Source organism: Lichenostomus cassidix, chromosome 15, assembly GCF_008360975.1.
Source record: "Lichenostomus cassidix isolate B80296 chromosome 15, HeHo_3.0, whole genome shotgun sequence".
Classification (NCBI taxonomy): Eukaryota; Metazoa; Chordata; class Aves; order Passeriformes; family Meliphagidae; genus Lichenostomus; species Lichenostomus cassidix.
The window spans coordinates 9,452,788-9,469,158 of NC_139496.1; the positions used below are offsets into that span (position 1 = coordinate 9,452,788).

The following is a 16,371-nucleotide window of genomic DNA, read 5'->3' on the forward strand; positions in this document are numbered from 1 at the left end:
TAAAAAAAAGCAAAAATACTTTAATTTATCAAATATAAATGCCATACATAGCTAAGCGAATGGATACATCTCTTCCACCTGCTATGAAAGGGGCAAAAAGTCCTACCCCTGCAGTTGGTTCAGATGCATTACAGATCCAGGGCAAGCTGGATATCTCGCAGGCGGGCAACCAGGGTCTGCACATGATGTCTCTCTGCTAGTTGTGCTTTGGTGAGAGTGTTGATCCTCACCTGCAACTGAAAGGGAAGTGCATGGGCATAATAAGAAGTTTGCATAATAAGAGACAGCATTTAGTCTTTATGACAGCAAGAACCGCTCCAGCAGCTTTTGTATTATCCCACTTGAGAGCCAGTAAGTGACAGATTGTATCACTCAGGAACAATACCCACACCTGACTGTGTGAGCCTGGGGCCTGACAGCAGTGCAGGTGCAGTCTGCACACAGGGAAATTGTCATGAAAAAATGGCAAAAAAATTTAAGATTGAGTCTACAAAAGCCTGATCTATTAGCTTGGAAATAGACTCAGAAAGGTCTATTGGAGCAGGAGTTACATTTCTGAACAAACAGAAGATGCATCTACACAGCCTGTTCTGCTCCTCAGCCCACTTCTGACTACAAATTTCCCTTCTCTTGGTATTTTACTAACAGCTTACTACACAATTCCTCACAGCTACCATCAGCCTTTAGGCTAAGTGCATGGCATAGTGATAATCACTTTAGTAGCTTCAATTTGAATGCTGTGTACACACCTGACCCAATTCTTCTTGAACTCCTTGCACACCATCTTGGCCTCCGGGTTGCACACTCATTTCCAGCCACTGCTGCAGAATCTGTGCCTGCTGCTGACAGCACCTGATAAAATGGATTAGAAGGAGTCTCATCCCAATTAGCTCAACAGTCTAAGCCAACTTAGACTTGCAATCGATACTTGCATTAAGACCCAGTTTTTGTCTCAAACCAATGAATGGTTAAAATATTTTTTAAAAGATAAAACATAAAAAGTATGCTGGAAAGCAGAGGAATCTGTAAACCATTGTCTCCATCTCCTGCTTCTAGTCCAACTTCTTCCTTTCCTGACAGTTAAATCCCCCCAAGCCCCATTTTCTTTTAAGCATTTCTGTTTTCTAGTAGAGCAGTTATCAAATACCAGCCATACTTAATTTTTTTAACTGACAGATGGAAAAGCTCAGTCCATTCCTCTTGATAAAATAACTAAAAGCTAAATTTCAACTGCTCTGCCCAATTCATTTGTACTTTCTTCAGATCACACCCAGTGATACCTCTGACATGCTTCTCCAAGAGCTGCCAAAGGTATAATTAAACCACTTGGATGACTACAGTAGTAGTTATGCACGTACTCTCTTTCACCTGGAGTGAACTCAAAAGGAGAATATAAAAAATCTCTGGAACTTTTCTCTGTTTCCTTCACAGTTTTACTGAGAACAGACTGATTATTTTCAGGGTAGATAAACAGAAAAGGTACAACACTGAGCTGACAGTATGAAGAAAGGCTAGCTAAAGAGGCACTGCAACATACTTGAGTTCCTGCTTCCTGCTGTAGTAGTACTGCATCTGCTGCTGGATGTGTCGGAGTTCAACTTCCACCTTTCTCTGCAACACCATTTCTTCTCTGTAACTGTGCTCCCTTTCTTCCCCTTCAACTGAATGGAAGATACAAAGGTAGAACAGACATCCACTGTTTCTTCTTATCAAAGAAAAGGGAAATATTTTTAATGGCAGGAGAAATTGAACCCTCCCACGTCCTTTTCATATGTTTTGTTACCCTGTGACATGTTCACCCTGAAGGATCAGGTACAGTGAGAGGGCAGAAGTCCTGACAGCCTTACAAGCTCTGAAGGCTCAATTTGAACACACAAAAGTTCAGAAATACGCTGGTGGATGGTTTAGTATTACCAATACCGTTTTGGCCTGTTCAGGATTTAGTCTTTCACATCTAGTCTAGAAGTAATTAAGTACAGTCTAGTCCTGCAGAACACAAATTTCATGCTCTGATGTCATTAAAAACACAATGAGAGGTGCTTAGACACCATCTATAAGGACATGGAAATCTCAGCCTTACTGGGTGAACTCTTCCCTCCTGAAGCAAGTTCTGCTGTACATATGAACACCCCAGCACCTGAGCACATTTTTGCTAAAAGAAGCTGACCTCAAGTAGTTCCCATCCTTCAATCCCTAAAGCAGGGCTTTAGCCCCCAGACTCAGGAGAATCCATACAACTGCATTTAGCATCCCAGAAAGGAACACTGATATCCTTTACCACCTGATGCTGGCATACAAGACTGCTGTGTCTCCCATACATTTTGTGGAAATGACTTGCAATCTCACATAGATTAGAGAGGAGGATAAGCAACAGTAGCAACTGTTGCAACTGCTACAGTTTAGATCTGAGGACCTACCTGCAGTCTGGTGACTCCCTTTTCCCACCAAGTCTTTGGGCAACAGCAAATGTGGTTGCAAATTTGGTCGCAACTTCTTCTCCACAGAGTTCTGTTGAGAGTCCTGGGAATGGGCTCCTTTGTGACCATTCACTAGGTGACTTCCTTCCTACAAGGTCAGAATGATATTGGGATTTTTCTCAAAGGGTTTTCTTAAGTAAGCCCTACAAGTAGGGTGTGCCTGACCTACTAAGTCCTACTCCGACTCAGACAACTCCCATAGGCACTGAGCCCCTCTCATAAAATCCCACAAAGAAGCAGAGCTTAAAAGATGGGCTCTTTGCTTTCCAGCATGGAGATATTTCACCAAGATTAACACCTCCCATTCTGCATGGAACACAGTTCAACATCCAAGTGGGCAGTTCAGAAGAACCACAGGAAAACAGCAATAAGCAACGGGCCTGCTGGCAGCAGTACAGCACACACTCATTATTCCTTCAGCAATACACTCACCTTTTCTGAGCCAGCTTTCATTTGGGGCATGAAAGACGCAGGAGACCATAGCTCTGGCCCCTGCCCAGCACGGTGCATATCCTGTGTCCACCGGGGGAGAGACGGGAGAGTAGCACAGGTGGTAGAAGAACAATGGGGATGAGCAGTATTGCCCATCTGAGACAGACATTTACAGGTACTTTCTTCCATATGAGGTATCGGCATTAAGTTCCCAGTCTGTGCAGAACATTTATTCACAGATGTCTGCTGAAAGGGCACCTCTGACCTGTATAAGAAGAAGGGTAAGGTCACTATACACATTGCAACCTGTTGGTCTTGTCCTCTCCAGTCAGTGCAAAAAAGGGGAGAATTTCATCATTCCCTTGCATACAGCTCTCCAATTAGCTGCTTTACCATGCTCACTGTAAGTTGTCCTCTTTTCTTTACTTTTAAAATTAGATTTTCTACCTAGTAAAAGGAAGTCTCAGCAGTTCCTCGCTTGCTAGAGATACCAGAGGTAAGTTAGGCTTCTGTGGTGGTAACTTGGCTTGTGGAATAACATTTCTGAAAAGAAAAACAGAACAAAGAATGCCCTAAATTTATGATTATTTTAAATTGGCATAAGCTGGCATTGCAGCTAAAGAAACAGTCCCGTTCCATCATTCATCCCTGCTCTACAACATTCTCTTTGCATGCTATAATGATTCTTAAAGATTGAATTTCAAGCTGTTTTTAATGTGAGAGTCTGGTTCACCATGTGAATGATGATGCCAATATAAGGAGTGGTGGAAGCAACACAACTGAACAGAGGAGAAACTCGTCCTTTGTCAGCATGTACTTGCTTAAAGCAATTCTCATGTTACCATTTTATTTCCCTCTACGATTCCTGTCTTGCACTGAGCTTCATGGATGATCCTTCCTTGCAACTGCCCCATGATCAATAGGAATTTTTTAAAGAACAGCTTCCCCAGGGAAAAGAAAGTAGCAAGAAGAAAGTTCAGGTTCTATACACCAGGATCTTGATGTTTATTGTTTCATCAGATGATTTCAGTGAAAAAAGCAAGAGCTTCAGCCATAAGTTCTCCTGATGGCTGAAGTCCCACCAAAGGTATCTTTCCAATGTTTCTCTGTCTAACTGTTCCTATAACAAATAGCCAACGCTCCACAAATTCAGTTGTACCTTAAGAAACACAAAATGGAAGGTCTATAGCTGAGCTGGTTCTACCTGTCACTGGCAAGTACAGTCAAAAATTCCTCCATTATGTGTGGGCTGATGTTTGCATTACACAGCAGCTCTTGTATAACTCTGTACCACCAGCCATGATCCAGAGTCAGAGTTAAGGAGAATGCATGGAACTAAGTCATCAAAGAGAAAACTTGGAAACAAAAAAATTAGACACACATAGATAGATTACATATATGCAAAGCTACATATATGCCAGAGAAATGGAGGAGGGACTGGAAATTTGCACTCACAGGCCACTGAGAACTGAGCCCCCATCAGCAGGGTGAAGAGGTGGGTATCTACATTTTGAAGACCATCGCTCTTCCTCTGGTGAACGTTCTCTTGTCCCACGACTAACATCAGGCCTTTTAAATGTCACTTCCTTCTTCAGAGGTGGAAAAAAAACAAGGCTTATTTAATTTCTGGGAGAGAGCCTTCTGTTTCCACAGCATGGCACAACAATACACTGACTGGTGAAGGTTGTAGGCTGCTTGCCAACGCAAAGAATAGCAGAGCATCTGATGGCTGACAACAGCAAGCACGACATCACCCAGGGAGAAGGACACCACAGAAGGAACTGAAATTTCTGATGACCTCACAGCCATACCAGCTTCCTAAGCTAAACCAACAGGTCCACTGTAGCATTTGGGTGAGGAGAATTAACCAGGTACTTCTGCACCAAGGCAAGCCACACACTAGAAAATGGAACAACTGGTATCTTGAAAACCTGGAAAAGAGCCGGGAATGCTGCCGAGAAGCAGGAAGAGAGCAATCAATACATGCATCCTTTTCACACAGAGGGCTGGGTTGATACTCAAAGGCAGAAGTGACACAAGCCCACATATAAAGGTATAAGCAGTGCTAAAGCTAAGACAGGAGCAGATGCAGTCTCTAATGCTTCATTCTAGCACACAATTTAGAGACCTGACCCACGTGCAAAGGTTTCATCCAGAAATATTGTCTATGGCACGAATTGACCAGCTTTGAAATAGTTTCATTAAGAAAGGTTCCCAATGAGCCTGAAGTGCTCTAGTCTCAGCTGAATTGAATGCTTTCAACCACAGACAGAAGTGTATGCAGGATCTAAACAACAGCTGGGATGTGGAGCTCCAAGATACATGCATGCACATGCCCACAAACACACACCCCCCACTCAGAGCAGAGGCCAGAGCAGCCCAGTTCTGGATATGTATCTCAGCAATCATTCTTTCACCTCCAGCTGGTGCTGGGTGCTGGGTGTGGACCTGTCTCTGCTGATGCCAGCAGTGTTTCTCAAGGCACGGGTTACACCTTCTCTCAGAGGAGTTGTGTGGTGAACTCCTGTGACTTTTTCAATGCCACCTCTCTCCTCCTGTTGTCCCTTGGCAAGCCTGAGCCAAGCATCAAATACCTACAACAGGAACAATGAGAGCTGCAAGTATTATACAGACAGGTTCCAGGGACTCCCCCTGCAGACAGCAACAATCTCTCTTCCACTGCACAGGAGCAGGCAGAGCTACAGCAACAGCAGGACACTGCCACAGGACAAAGCGACAGGGATTTAAGTCAGCAGAGGCAGGATGGAGAAAAATGTGCACATTTTTTAGCTAGCTAAGAAATTTTAGGGAGTTTTTCATCATCTCAAAATAACATACAGCACCCCAGAGAGGAAAGGAAACAGACAATCAGTGTGCACTCCACTGACTGCAGTCAAATCTGCACATGATCTGCACATCTGCAAACTCACTTGCCTGCCCCTGCCCTGCACACCCCCTTACCTTTCTCTGCACTGAAAGGGACCAGTGCCACAACGCCTGCACCGTCTTCCGCTTTTCCCACTGTTGCTGCAACATCTATGAAGGGGAAAAAATGCACAGCAACCAGGTTAGGAGCTCACATACTCCACACCAGGAACACCAGCGAAAGCATCAACCAAAGAGGAAGTGCTGGTAAAGCCAGAGCAGAAAAACCTACTCAGTTCATCCAGTCTACAGCAAAGTCTCCCTTGTGCTATCTGAACCAAAAAATCCTGAAAACGTTTAAACAAAGGTTTTTTGGTCCTTGTATAAATGGAGCGTGAAGGAGAAGGGATCAGAATTAGCAAGGAGCTAGGTATCTACCCAGGGGAAAATTCCTTACCCGAGTTTTCCAGTAAGAGAATGAAGAAGAGCAAAGTCTACGAGTCATTAGGTCATCTCCCCTTCTCTGCAGCAGCTGCAAGGCAACCAAAACAGAGAGTCACTTGCAGACAAACCCCATTTATCTGAGCCGAATTATATTAGAACAGAACAGCTACCAAACAGCGTTTATCACCCTCCCTTTGTTCTGCTGAGGGCACCCTCAATACCCAAGTGCCCTACAATGTAAGCCCATTTGCAGATATCTACAGGCTCAGCAAGGATTTAATTCACAGTACATGGTGCCACCCTGGCATGCTCAGGTTGTCTTGCTAAGTCTGTTACTTCTACCAGTTTCTTCAGGCAGGACACAGCCACGTTCCTTCCTCCTCAGTACACAAAGCTGCCATGCTCCTCCTCAGCCAAGACTGCCTTTCCCTTCACCAGGGAACACAGCCTGTTCCTCCACACCTGTAATTTCCCACAGGTTGGGGAGGTTGCAGATCCTTCTCACCATTTTCCCAAGGCACTCCTGATGATAATTCTTCCATTTCACCAGGTACTTCTGGAGCAGGTGCTGCTGGTGGTGCTGTGCTGCCCTGTGGTACTGAGCCCTCAGCATCAGAGACTCCCTTGTTAATTCCTTCCAGTGAAGAAACAGGGTCTGTAAACGCACTGTTAGGGGAAGATAAATTAACTTGTGTACCAAAAAGAGACTATTAATCTCAGAGTATCAAGTGATCAGCTACTCTTCCAGTCTATTTCAGCAATACTTAACTTGGACAACACTCAGCACTGACAGTATTCAGTACAGAAAAACTCTGAAACACTTCATGTAACAGATAGGGAGCCATGACTTACAAGTCTTCTCTGCTGCCACTGACATTCTTTAAAACCTTTAGGAAATCTTTTGCCCTCCATGCTTCAGAGTCATCGTGTAAGAATGTACCATGGTACCATGAAAACGCTTACAGAGTTTGAGGGCCTTTCAGTATGAATTACTAGAGAAAGATTGAAGCAGTCATTGGCAAGACTACTTGCACTGCCCTCAAAACAGATGTATGAGGTTCTCAAAATTAGTAATGGAAAATTCTTTTGAGGAAGAAAGTATCACCATTCCTTATATAGTACGAGGAACGAACAGAGAAGCCAAAGTCCCCATTCGCTCTCCATTCTGTGGGGACATCCTTTGTGAGCCAACACACCATCCAGTCACTTCAGCTGTACAGATGACACAAGATACTGCTCATGGCTCATACACAGACAGTGAGGTCTTTTGAGAGTTCAACATCTATACTAGCTCACCTACATCCAAATGTTTTCTGGCCTCCATCACAGCTGTCACCTTCAGCTGGCGGCGACACACTCGTAGCCAGGCAGCGTCTCTCCACTGCACCAACACCTAAAGATACAATGCAAATGGCAGATGGGACACAGACTGGCACTGCAATGCAAGGGGACACAATATACTCCTCCCATCACTGGTAACAAAACTATTTCCACCTCATTTTTCACACAAGACTCAGCAAGACAGTAAGAATTTCTGATGAATTAAATACAGAAGTATTTCAGAGGGTCCCCTTGGCATTTTTCAAGGCATTCTTCTTTTCCATTCATCCCCTCTCTGCCTTACCTCACAAATATTACTATGGTATATCATACTACTGGTTTTCCCTTCCTTCTAAGAAATGAAGAGAAAGAAGAGGGAAAAGCCATGAGCTCACTCAAGTTTCAGAGACACTTGTAAAAACAAAATGAGACTCACACTTTCAGACCTTTCTTAACAGTGGCTCTTTGATTAAGTTTTTGGTCCTTCTAATTACTTTACGTGACCCTGTCTGAACCAGCACCTGTACTGAGACCTTGGCACCTGCTGTAGAGACCTTACCTTTGACAGGATGGCTCTCCTGTAGTGTTCATCTGCCCAAGTAGTTGCCCTAGATTCATGTATAAGAGCAAGGGCATTTTCTCTCCACGTACACACCACCTGTCTGAAGGCAAAAATAAACACAAAATTTAAAAACAAACCCATTAAGAATGATTCTCACTTGTTCATTTGGCACCTTCCTACTCACAAGGGAACCAAAACCAGCTGCATCTATAAACTCAGTCATGCAAATCAACTTCTGCCCTTCAGGTCTCTGCTGCAGAGAAGGCAGTGCAAAACAGAACACTGAAATCCAGCAGCATCAGCTGAGCCAGTCAGACTCTGCAAGTGACTCAAGCTGTATAGCATTAGAACAAATAAGGTAATTAAAACTAAAGTAACTGCAATTGATGCAATGGGATAATATCTTTAATAACTCTCCTCACTGTAATGTAAGAGAGCCTCCCCATCTTTCAGGCTGCTTCAATACCGTAACAGACAGGGAATGATGCAGTTTGGTATCTGATGACTCTCATAGGACTACAAAAAATTTCCAAGCAAAACAGATAGCAAACAGGAAGAGGTTTTTTTTAACTAAATGATCTGCATGCAAAGAAACAGCAATGCATGGCATAGGCAACTCCCAGCACTAAACATTCAAAAAGTTACATGAGTGGCAATGAAAGAAAATAATTAATTTGACTGCAGTGCAGTCACTTCTCTCACACTGCCTAGAAAAAGGCTCACCGCAGCAGCAGTCGAGTGTGCTGTTTCTCCTTTTCAGCTACTTGATACATAACGCACTGTACATTTTGTTGGTAAATCTGGAAAAAAAATTGTATTGAGAGATAAATTTACCTCAACTGTTAACACCTGTGAGGAGAGGAAACATCTAAAAACTCTTAGTAGCAGCTCATGACAGTAGCAGTGACAGTAGAGTACCGAGGGAAAAAATACTTCCACAACCAAATGCTGAAATCAAATGCTGCTTTTCTGTCACAAGCAGTCATTATGCAACAGTTAATGCTAGCTATAATAGACCATTCACCAAAGCCACAAGAATACCTTGGTTCTGTTCCAAAAAGCAATGCAAGAGCTTACACAGCCCTGCATACAAGAGCCTCCATTCCACCTTGCACACATGGTGTGTTTGTGCCTGGAGTGAAGCAGTGTGGCACAGCTCTTCAACTCCCACTAAAACACTGAAGCACATGCAGGCAAATACCTCAAAGAAAAGGCTGCTCCAGCCTACCTTCCAAGCTGCCAAGGTCTTGCCCAGCAACACGTGTCGATAGTGCAGATCTGCTTGCACCAACTTCTTCCATTTCTCACGCTTGTGTCCCACATACTACAAGGAAGAAGTGGAAAAAACCCAAGAGATATATACACATGAAGGAGGGAAACCAGGCAATGGCAGAGAGAAGAGGGAAAAGGACCATTCTCAGTCTCTGGGGAAACATCAATCCTTCATCTTGCTGTAACAGGTTTCCACACAAACTGGCACTGCACTCTATTTCCCCAAAAGGCATTACTGAGGTGCTTTTTTTCCTGCCCTTTGCAGAAATCCCCTGGAAGACTGATACAATCCAGGTTAACAGGTCTGCACCAACATAGCAGCTCCAACTATAAGATTTCTCATAGATTCTCAAGACATGCTGCAAGGCACATGTGGTACCTCATATGGTAAGGAAAAGGCCCAGCATAAAAGTACTCTGTGACAGCGTTTGCTACAACCTATACACAAATACAGGTCATACACAAAGGCCTGGCTGCAAATTTCTAACAAGTTTTGAGAAGGACACACCTAGTAATGGGTAGGGACAATTTCATCACACTAATTCTGGTCACATTCCCAGGTGCATCTAAACTACATTCCCATTCTTACCATATCTAGATACATGAACAAAAATAACTCCCTCTCCCTACCTACACAGTTCCTGTTCCACCTACACTGAACTGGTTTTAACCACCTGAAAAGGGAGGAGAGCTTAGGAATGACTAGTGTTCCAAATAAAGAATTTAACTTTTGGCCATATGGGTACAAGCAATTCAAACATAACAGAAAGAATTCACGCTCTTCCCCATCTGTTACTCTCTCACCTCCCTCCACTTGTTCCAAGTCTGCTGCAGACACTTCGAACAGTGAAATCCTAAGGCTTGTGTCTCCTTGAGCCTCCTATAAGAAAAATAATTATTTCTACTACAATGCAATCGATGTTACTGAACCCTTTTAGCCCAGACTTGAGTCCACATTTGTTATTTTTAGTAAATTATTCACTGAAAGACAACCTAGTAGACTCCAAAGCACACAAAAAGAGTGAGCACCATTGTGAATTAAATGCTGTTTGTCCAAAGTAGGTTACCACAGGGCCAATCCAAATCATTCTCTGTTTGAAAAAAAATTCTTACTCTGTTTCTCTCGCCACAGTCTTTTGCTTCCACAGAGAGAAGGCCTTTAGCAGCAGCTGATTGCTGTAGTGATCTCCTGCACGAACCAAGCCCTCCTGCTCTTCCAAACATGCAACTGTTCTTCTACGCCAGGAGCACCAGAAATGGTGCAAGAGCTGCCTTTCAAAATGAAGGACAGCCTAAAATGGACAGAAGGTGGCAATGAATTTATGACACAGGCCAGCTACAAACAACAAAAACCAACTCCTTAAAGATGACATGCACAGAACTGTCCAGTGTTTTTCTCAGGCTGAACAGCAATGGACACACCAAAGCCCCTTTGCTGTGAGGTTATGTAATGTGCTTTGCAGGCACCTGTGTGTGTGTGGATGGAGGAGCTGTTACCAGAAAACAGCAGGACAAAGTGAGGAGAAACACAAGCTGATAAATAGCACGTGAAGGACTCCTAAGAAGCTCCAAGTTCCAGAAACCACCCCTGTTGAATTTACAAGAACTGATAATCCCACAGCACCAAGGGTGAGCCATAACTGCACAAGGATACCCACATGCACATGCACTACTCTGTAAGAGACCACATAAAAGGCCACAGTGGCTGCTACATGTAAAGACTCCAGGACGATACACACATATATGTGTGTATATATATATGTGTGTCTCTATATATATACATACATATATTTGTGTGTGTATATATGTATATCCACACATGCACACACCCCTTAGAAAATGAAGGGTGCTGTAAGGAACTTTATGGACACCCACCTAGAAGCAGCTAATTTGCCAGTACAACCCTGCGCTTCTTAAATGGGCTGGGGTTGGCCCTTTACTACTTCAATTGTTTCAACGAAGTAACTATGAAACAGTGTGAGAGAGAGAGCACACACATATTTACAGGGCGAGGGAATAAGTGGATGAACTATGTGATGTCTATTCTCCAATAATAACAGCTTGATTCCATTATTAACAAACTTCTCAACTTAAAAAAGGTGATCAGTAAATATTGGCTGCAATCTGTTTCCCCTGACTTGATCTCTTACCAGGGAAAAGGGAATTTACAACACCCAAGTCCATCTCATACTAGCTCATGTTCACAGACAGTGACTACAAAATCATCCCTTCTATTTCCTAAGGCAGGCCAGGTACAAGAGTTGCATTTACCCTCTTCTCTCGCATTCGATATTCTTGCAGCTTGCAGGCCTTCCGGAGCCACGTGTCAAATACCTGTCTCATCAACACCCTCCTGGAAAGCAAAGAGGGAGATTGTCAGCACAGGAGAGAATTCCTTCAGAAAACACACTGATTTTATGAATGTTAAATGACTAAATGAGCCTCAGAGCTACGCTTAACCAATCTCCCTCTTACATTCCACAGAGAAGCATGAGATGTAATTGTTCATTACTCACAGAAAATGTCAGAGCAATTGGCATCAGGATGATCATGCCCCCAAAGGTATTACCATACTTTAGAAGAGAACCAAAGGCGCACAAATCCCACATTTGTACAAGTTTTCATTAGTACCTGTAACGGGCACAAGCCACTGATGTTAAGGCCTGCTGCTGTTCTTCCTCCTTCTCTTCCAAACGGGACTTCCAAAGGTTCCAGAACTTCTGCAGCACCTGAAATAAAACAAGAAAAGACACAAAACCCCCCCATAGACATAAAGTGAGTTGAAGAATGCAAAGGAAGAAATTGTTAAAGTCCTACTGAAACTGCATACTGCAATGGTTGCCTCTTGCACTGCTTCATATACCAAACTTTTATAACCTCCTACAAGTTTTTCTGGTAAGAGAAGAAATCCACCAAAAACAGAGGGAAACAAAAAAATAAGATAACATATCCAAAAGTGGTAATTGACTCATACAGGAGATTTTCTCTGGCTTATTAGTATTTAAGAACCAAGCCATTGCTGTAGTAAAAAAGTACTCTGTAGGCGACAGTGGAAGTCAACAGGACAGCTCAAGACAAACTAATACAAGAATTAAAGTCAAACTCACTGTGACTTGATGCTGACGGGATGATAGATTTGCTCTCATTCGCTGAAGACGAGAGTCCAGGACATTCTGCCGAAGGCCCTTAAAGCCAAGTTTCTGTTACAACAAGAAATAAACACAACTCTCATTTGTAATCCAAATCAGGTAGTTTACAACTGGGCTATAATCCTGGAATCCCTTGATTGAGGGCAGAACATGGTAAATAGCATTACAAGAGCATCCTACTTCAAAAGAGCTCTTATGATCACTAATGTTTTCATTTCATGATGCAAATTGGTTTATTGGTATACTTTTAATGATCAGTACTGATCCAACCTTGAAAATAATTCAGTCAAAAAAAAACTGGGGGCTTGCTTCTGCCCACCTTTCAGACTGCCTACAGGGATTTATCTTATCTTAAAAAAAAAAATCCAAAAGCCCCAAAACACTCAACTACATGCATATGCAGTAAGTTATCTTTGGTATCATGTAAAAAGCAGCGTGCACACATTATTGCATGCAGATGTTACTAAGAAGAAAAAATTATTCTTGTAGTAAAACAGCACAAGTGAAAAAAAATCAAGGGGAAAATGCAATCTCATGGTGGAATAGTCAGGGAGCAAGTAGCCCAACACCCTCAAGATTAACTTGCTACCTTGCCAGTTTCCCAAATGGACGAGTAAAGGTTCCGGAGAGCAGAACAGTTTCCCCATTTGGATTCAACTGGTGGACTCCAGAATAGTTGAAATTTAGAAACCTGGTGCATCTCCCACTTAACACCCACACACCACTGTCAGTATTACAAGGATACTCCACAGCTCCTTCCACCTGCCACATAACAGTGCTCTTACCAAGAGGTGATATTTGTAGTGCTTTTCAGCCAGCTCACACTGCTGAGCCTCTTCCATACACAGCACAACATCTGTCACGGAGTTAAAGTATCTTTTACACAGAAACATCCATCCCAATATACATACAACCTTCTCCCACAGAGGGGCACTACATCTCCATTTAAATTTGCTTCAATGTTTGAATTTCCAGCACTGTTATCTGCAGAAGTTTTGACTACAGTCAAACTTTTAGATTTTGCTGGCTTATCACAATAGGTTTATGATTCACACTTAAGTAACAACCATAAATTATCTTCTGCAGGCTCCTAGCTCATATACTGTAATTACAACAGTTTAATCAATTATTAGTATGGCATTACACAGACCTATCTAATGACAACATGTTTGCTGTCACTCATGCTACTGCACAACATTCCTGCTTATTAATTGGATCCTTCCCTGTGGGAATGCTTCTAACATGTCTGTGCTAAGGACTAAACACAGATTGGATACAATGCTTCCACTGTACAAAGACTCTCCACAGGGCAATCCTTGCTGCTTGTTTTTCCAGGTCCCTTTGGTGAGCATGCATTCTTCTCCTGCACTCCCATGACAGCCGCCAATCAGAGAAGCACCTCTGGAGTGTCCTGCTTCGATGAAACTCTTGGGCCAGTTCTAGAAGACAAACACAAATCACTCATGGCTTGCTCTGTCCTAGGCTTATTTGTATCAGAGGAGATCATGGCATCTAAGCCACCGGTTCAGAAGTGGCATGAGCTCTAATGCTGAAAAATTGTGACAAGAATTCACAATAACACTGAGCTACAGATCATATTCTTCCTATTGATCACAAAGGCAGTTTTAAAGTAGTAACCTACTGTACTGACTTAAGGTAGAAGTCTTAACTACTTAAGGGCAGTTAAGACACTGTATTACTTGTTCAGCATACTCAAGCTTGCTTCCATTTCAGCATATTCCTACTACTAGTTCCTAGATATCCAAGCTAGATTCTTTTCCACTGCCACCAGTCAAAAGGCAATTCTTACAAACATATGAACTCATTCCAGTGATTTCAAGGGAAGAAAAAGAACTGGTGTAATAATCTTTACCATCCTATAGGAGTTGTCTTTTGATTGATTATCAAGAAAATCCACAGCCTGACTGATCAAAGTCTTGAATACATCCTTCTCATAGATATCTCAGTCAAAATATAATAGACAATTTGCAAGTTTTCATCAAGGCAACTGTAAAGCACATTTTTAAAAATCACATGGAAGGCAGGTGATCTTCCTGACAGTTCAGCATATGAGCAGAGCTAACCAGGTGTGTCACAGTGTACAACCCAAGTTGCATCTCATCATCTGGTGGCAGAGACATCACAGTGTCTCCTAGAACAGAAAAAAACATCACCATGCCCTAAGCAAAGGGGCTAACCCTGTTCTGTCCTAACTCACCACTTTCACTCACCATTCTGGCGTTTCTTTACTCTGTGGAGGTTCAAGAATCCCAGCCATGCTCTCATGTATCTCCTCAATTCCCAGTGCTGATGATGAGTTACTGCTCTGGTCTCCTTCTGCTTCTCATCCTGGTTGTATAAATACAGCTCTCGCCACTGTAACCAAGCCTGAAGGAATAATTGAGAAGCAAGGGCAGTAAGGGGAAAAACCACACAAGATTAGGGAAATAGAACAAAGAGAAGGAGAGGAAGAATACCCAGGCAATAGGAAATTCTGTTTAAGTTCTGAAAGCCATAAGCAATTAGGTTCCACCCCTGAAGAGGGGAAACAAATCCAACAAAACCTAAAAACGCCAAAGGAATGTCAGCATAGGAAAGGCTGAAGATAAAGAAGGTCAAAATCAAACTTCTTTACATTTTTAATACTTTCACACTTTTAAAAGATCAAAATAATACTTCTTTTGACAACAGGCTTTCTTTCAGAGTATCTTTATATAAAAAGGAATCACATCATGAGATACTAAAAGATTTCCCAAGTCACAAGTTTCTTTTCTTAGTAGAATACTGTGCCAAAACAGGCAGTGCTACATTTTACAGTGCAGGTAAAATTAAACACCTTCCCTTCTTTTTAATGAAACGGACAAAAGTAAACAGTTTCACTGACAGAAAGAAAGACAGAAAGAAAGAAACCCATGCTATTTTCACTTCAGCTAAGATGAACCACCTGGACAACACTCTTAGTCATCTGATTTAGTTTTACGTAGTCCTGCAAGAAGCATGAAGTTGGACTTGATGCACTTTGAACTATGACAGGTTTAGATTAGTGACTGCTTCCCTGGGGAATCTGTTCCAGGGAATGAACCCCCTCTCAGTTAAGATTCTTCTCCTAATGTTCAATCTGAACTTGCCCTGACACAGCTTTACTCCATTTCCCCTTGTCCTGATATGCTACTCCATCATAAGTACTTCAATTTGCAAAGTAAGTGAGTACAGGCCTAATTTTTATTCATCTGCAACATTTTTACACGTGTGCACCTTAAACATTAGAAACAGCAGCAGCTGAACCTCTGAGACTTACTCGAAATTGCAGGCTCTGGGCCCAATGCTGCAGAGCCAAAATATTCATTTTATGTCCAGTGCATTTCTGGTAGTGTTGTCTTCTCCACACTGCCCACGAAATGCTGCCAAAACAATTTTACAGACATGTTCAAACACAGGTGCCATAATATGGTACAAGAAATCACTTTCCTCTCACTGATAAAATGTATGAACAACCTTTTCAAAGAACCACAGAATGGCTTGGGTTGGAAGGGACCTTAAACATTATCTTGTTCCAATCCCCTGCCACAGGCAGAGACACCTTCCACTATCCCAGGTTGCTCCAAGCCCTGTCCAACCTGACCTTGAACAGGGCCACAGGGAATTTCCAGGGATGGGGCATCAACATCTCTGGGCAACCTGTTCCACTGCCTCACCATCTTCACAGTAAAGAATTTCTTCCTAATACTCAATCTAAATCTACCCTCTTGCAGCTTAAAGCCATTCCCCCTTATCCTCTCACTGCATGCCTTTGCAAAAGTCACTCTCCAGCCTTCCTGTAGGCTCCCATTAGGTACTGGCAGGCTGCCAT

General features: G+C 42.7%; 1 protein-coding gene across 9 annotated transcripts in view; it reads right to left on the minus strand.

Moving 5' to 3' along the window:
- SFI1 (SFI1 centrin binding protein) overlaps nucleotides 1-16,371 on the minus strand; it is a 28,548-nt gene that overhangs the window by 3,756 nt on the left and 8,421 nt on the right. For 5 of the 9 annotated variants that reach the window (XM_085076027.1, XM_085076028.1, XM_085076030.1 and 2 more), the window contains 24 exons: nucleotides 15,820-15,922; nucleotides 14,753-14,909; nucleotides 13,799-13,960; nucleotides 13,307-13,377; nucleotides 12,480-12,572; nucleotides 12,004-12,101; nucleotides 11,644-11,725; nucleotides 10,486-10,664; nucleotides 10,177-10,252; nucleotides 9,329-9,424; nucleotides 8,824-8,900; nucleotides 8,098-8,200; nucleotides 7,515-7,611; nucleotides 6,724-6,884; nucleotides 6,232-6,306; nucleotides 5,871-5,945; nucleotides 5,327-5,503; nucleotides 4,365-4,498; nucleotides 3,357-3,452; nucleotides 2,910-3,174; nucleotides 2,418-2,565; nucleotides 1,538-1,661; nucleotides 750-852; nucleotides 3-236 (listed from right to left, as the gene is read on the minus strand). In XM_085076027.1, coding sequence (XP_084932153.1) covers nucleotides 129-236; nucleotides 750-852; nucleotides 1,538-1,661; nucleotides 2,418-2,565; nucleotides 2,910-3,174; nucleotides 3,357-3,452; nucleotides 4,365-4,498; nucleotides 5,327-5,503; nucleotides 5,871-5,945; nucleotides 6,232-6,306; nucleotides 6,724-6,884; nucleotides 7,515-7,611; nucleotides 8,098-8,200; nucleotides 8,824-8,900; nucleotides 9,329-9,424; nucleotides 10,177-10,252; nucleotides 10,486-10,664; nucleotides 11,644-11,725; nucleotides 12,004-12,101; nucleotides 12,480-12,572; nucleotides 13,307-13,377; nucleotides 13,799-13,960; nucleotides 14,753-14,909; nucleotides 15,820-15,922 — 2,860 coding nt within the window. In that variant the 3' untranslated portion in view covers nucleotides 3-128. Of the gene's footprint in view, nucleotides 1-2; nucleotides 237-749; nucleotides 853-1,537; nucleotides 1,662-2,417; nucleotides 2,566-2,909; nucleotides 3,175-3,356; nucleotides 3,453-4,364; nucleotides 4,499-5,326; nucleotides 5,504-5,870; nucleotides 5,946-6,231; nucleotides 6,307-6,723; nucleotides 6,885-7,514; nucleotides 7,612-8,097; nucleotides 8,201-8,823; nucleotides 8,901-9,328; nucleotides 9,425-10,176; nucleotides 10,253-10,485; nucleotides 10,665-11,643; nucleotides 11,726-12,003; nucleotides 12,102-12,479; nucleotides 12,573-13,306; nucleotides 13,378-13,798; nucleotides 13,961-14,752; nucleotides 14,910-15,819; nucleotides 15,923-16,371 lie in introns of those variants that run through there. The other 4 variants (XR_014855350.1, XM_085076023.1, XM_085076024.1 and 1 more) reach the window with 4 other exon arrangements.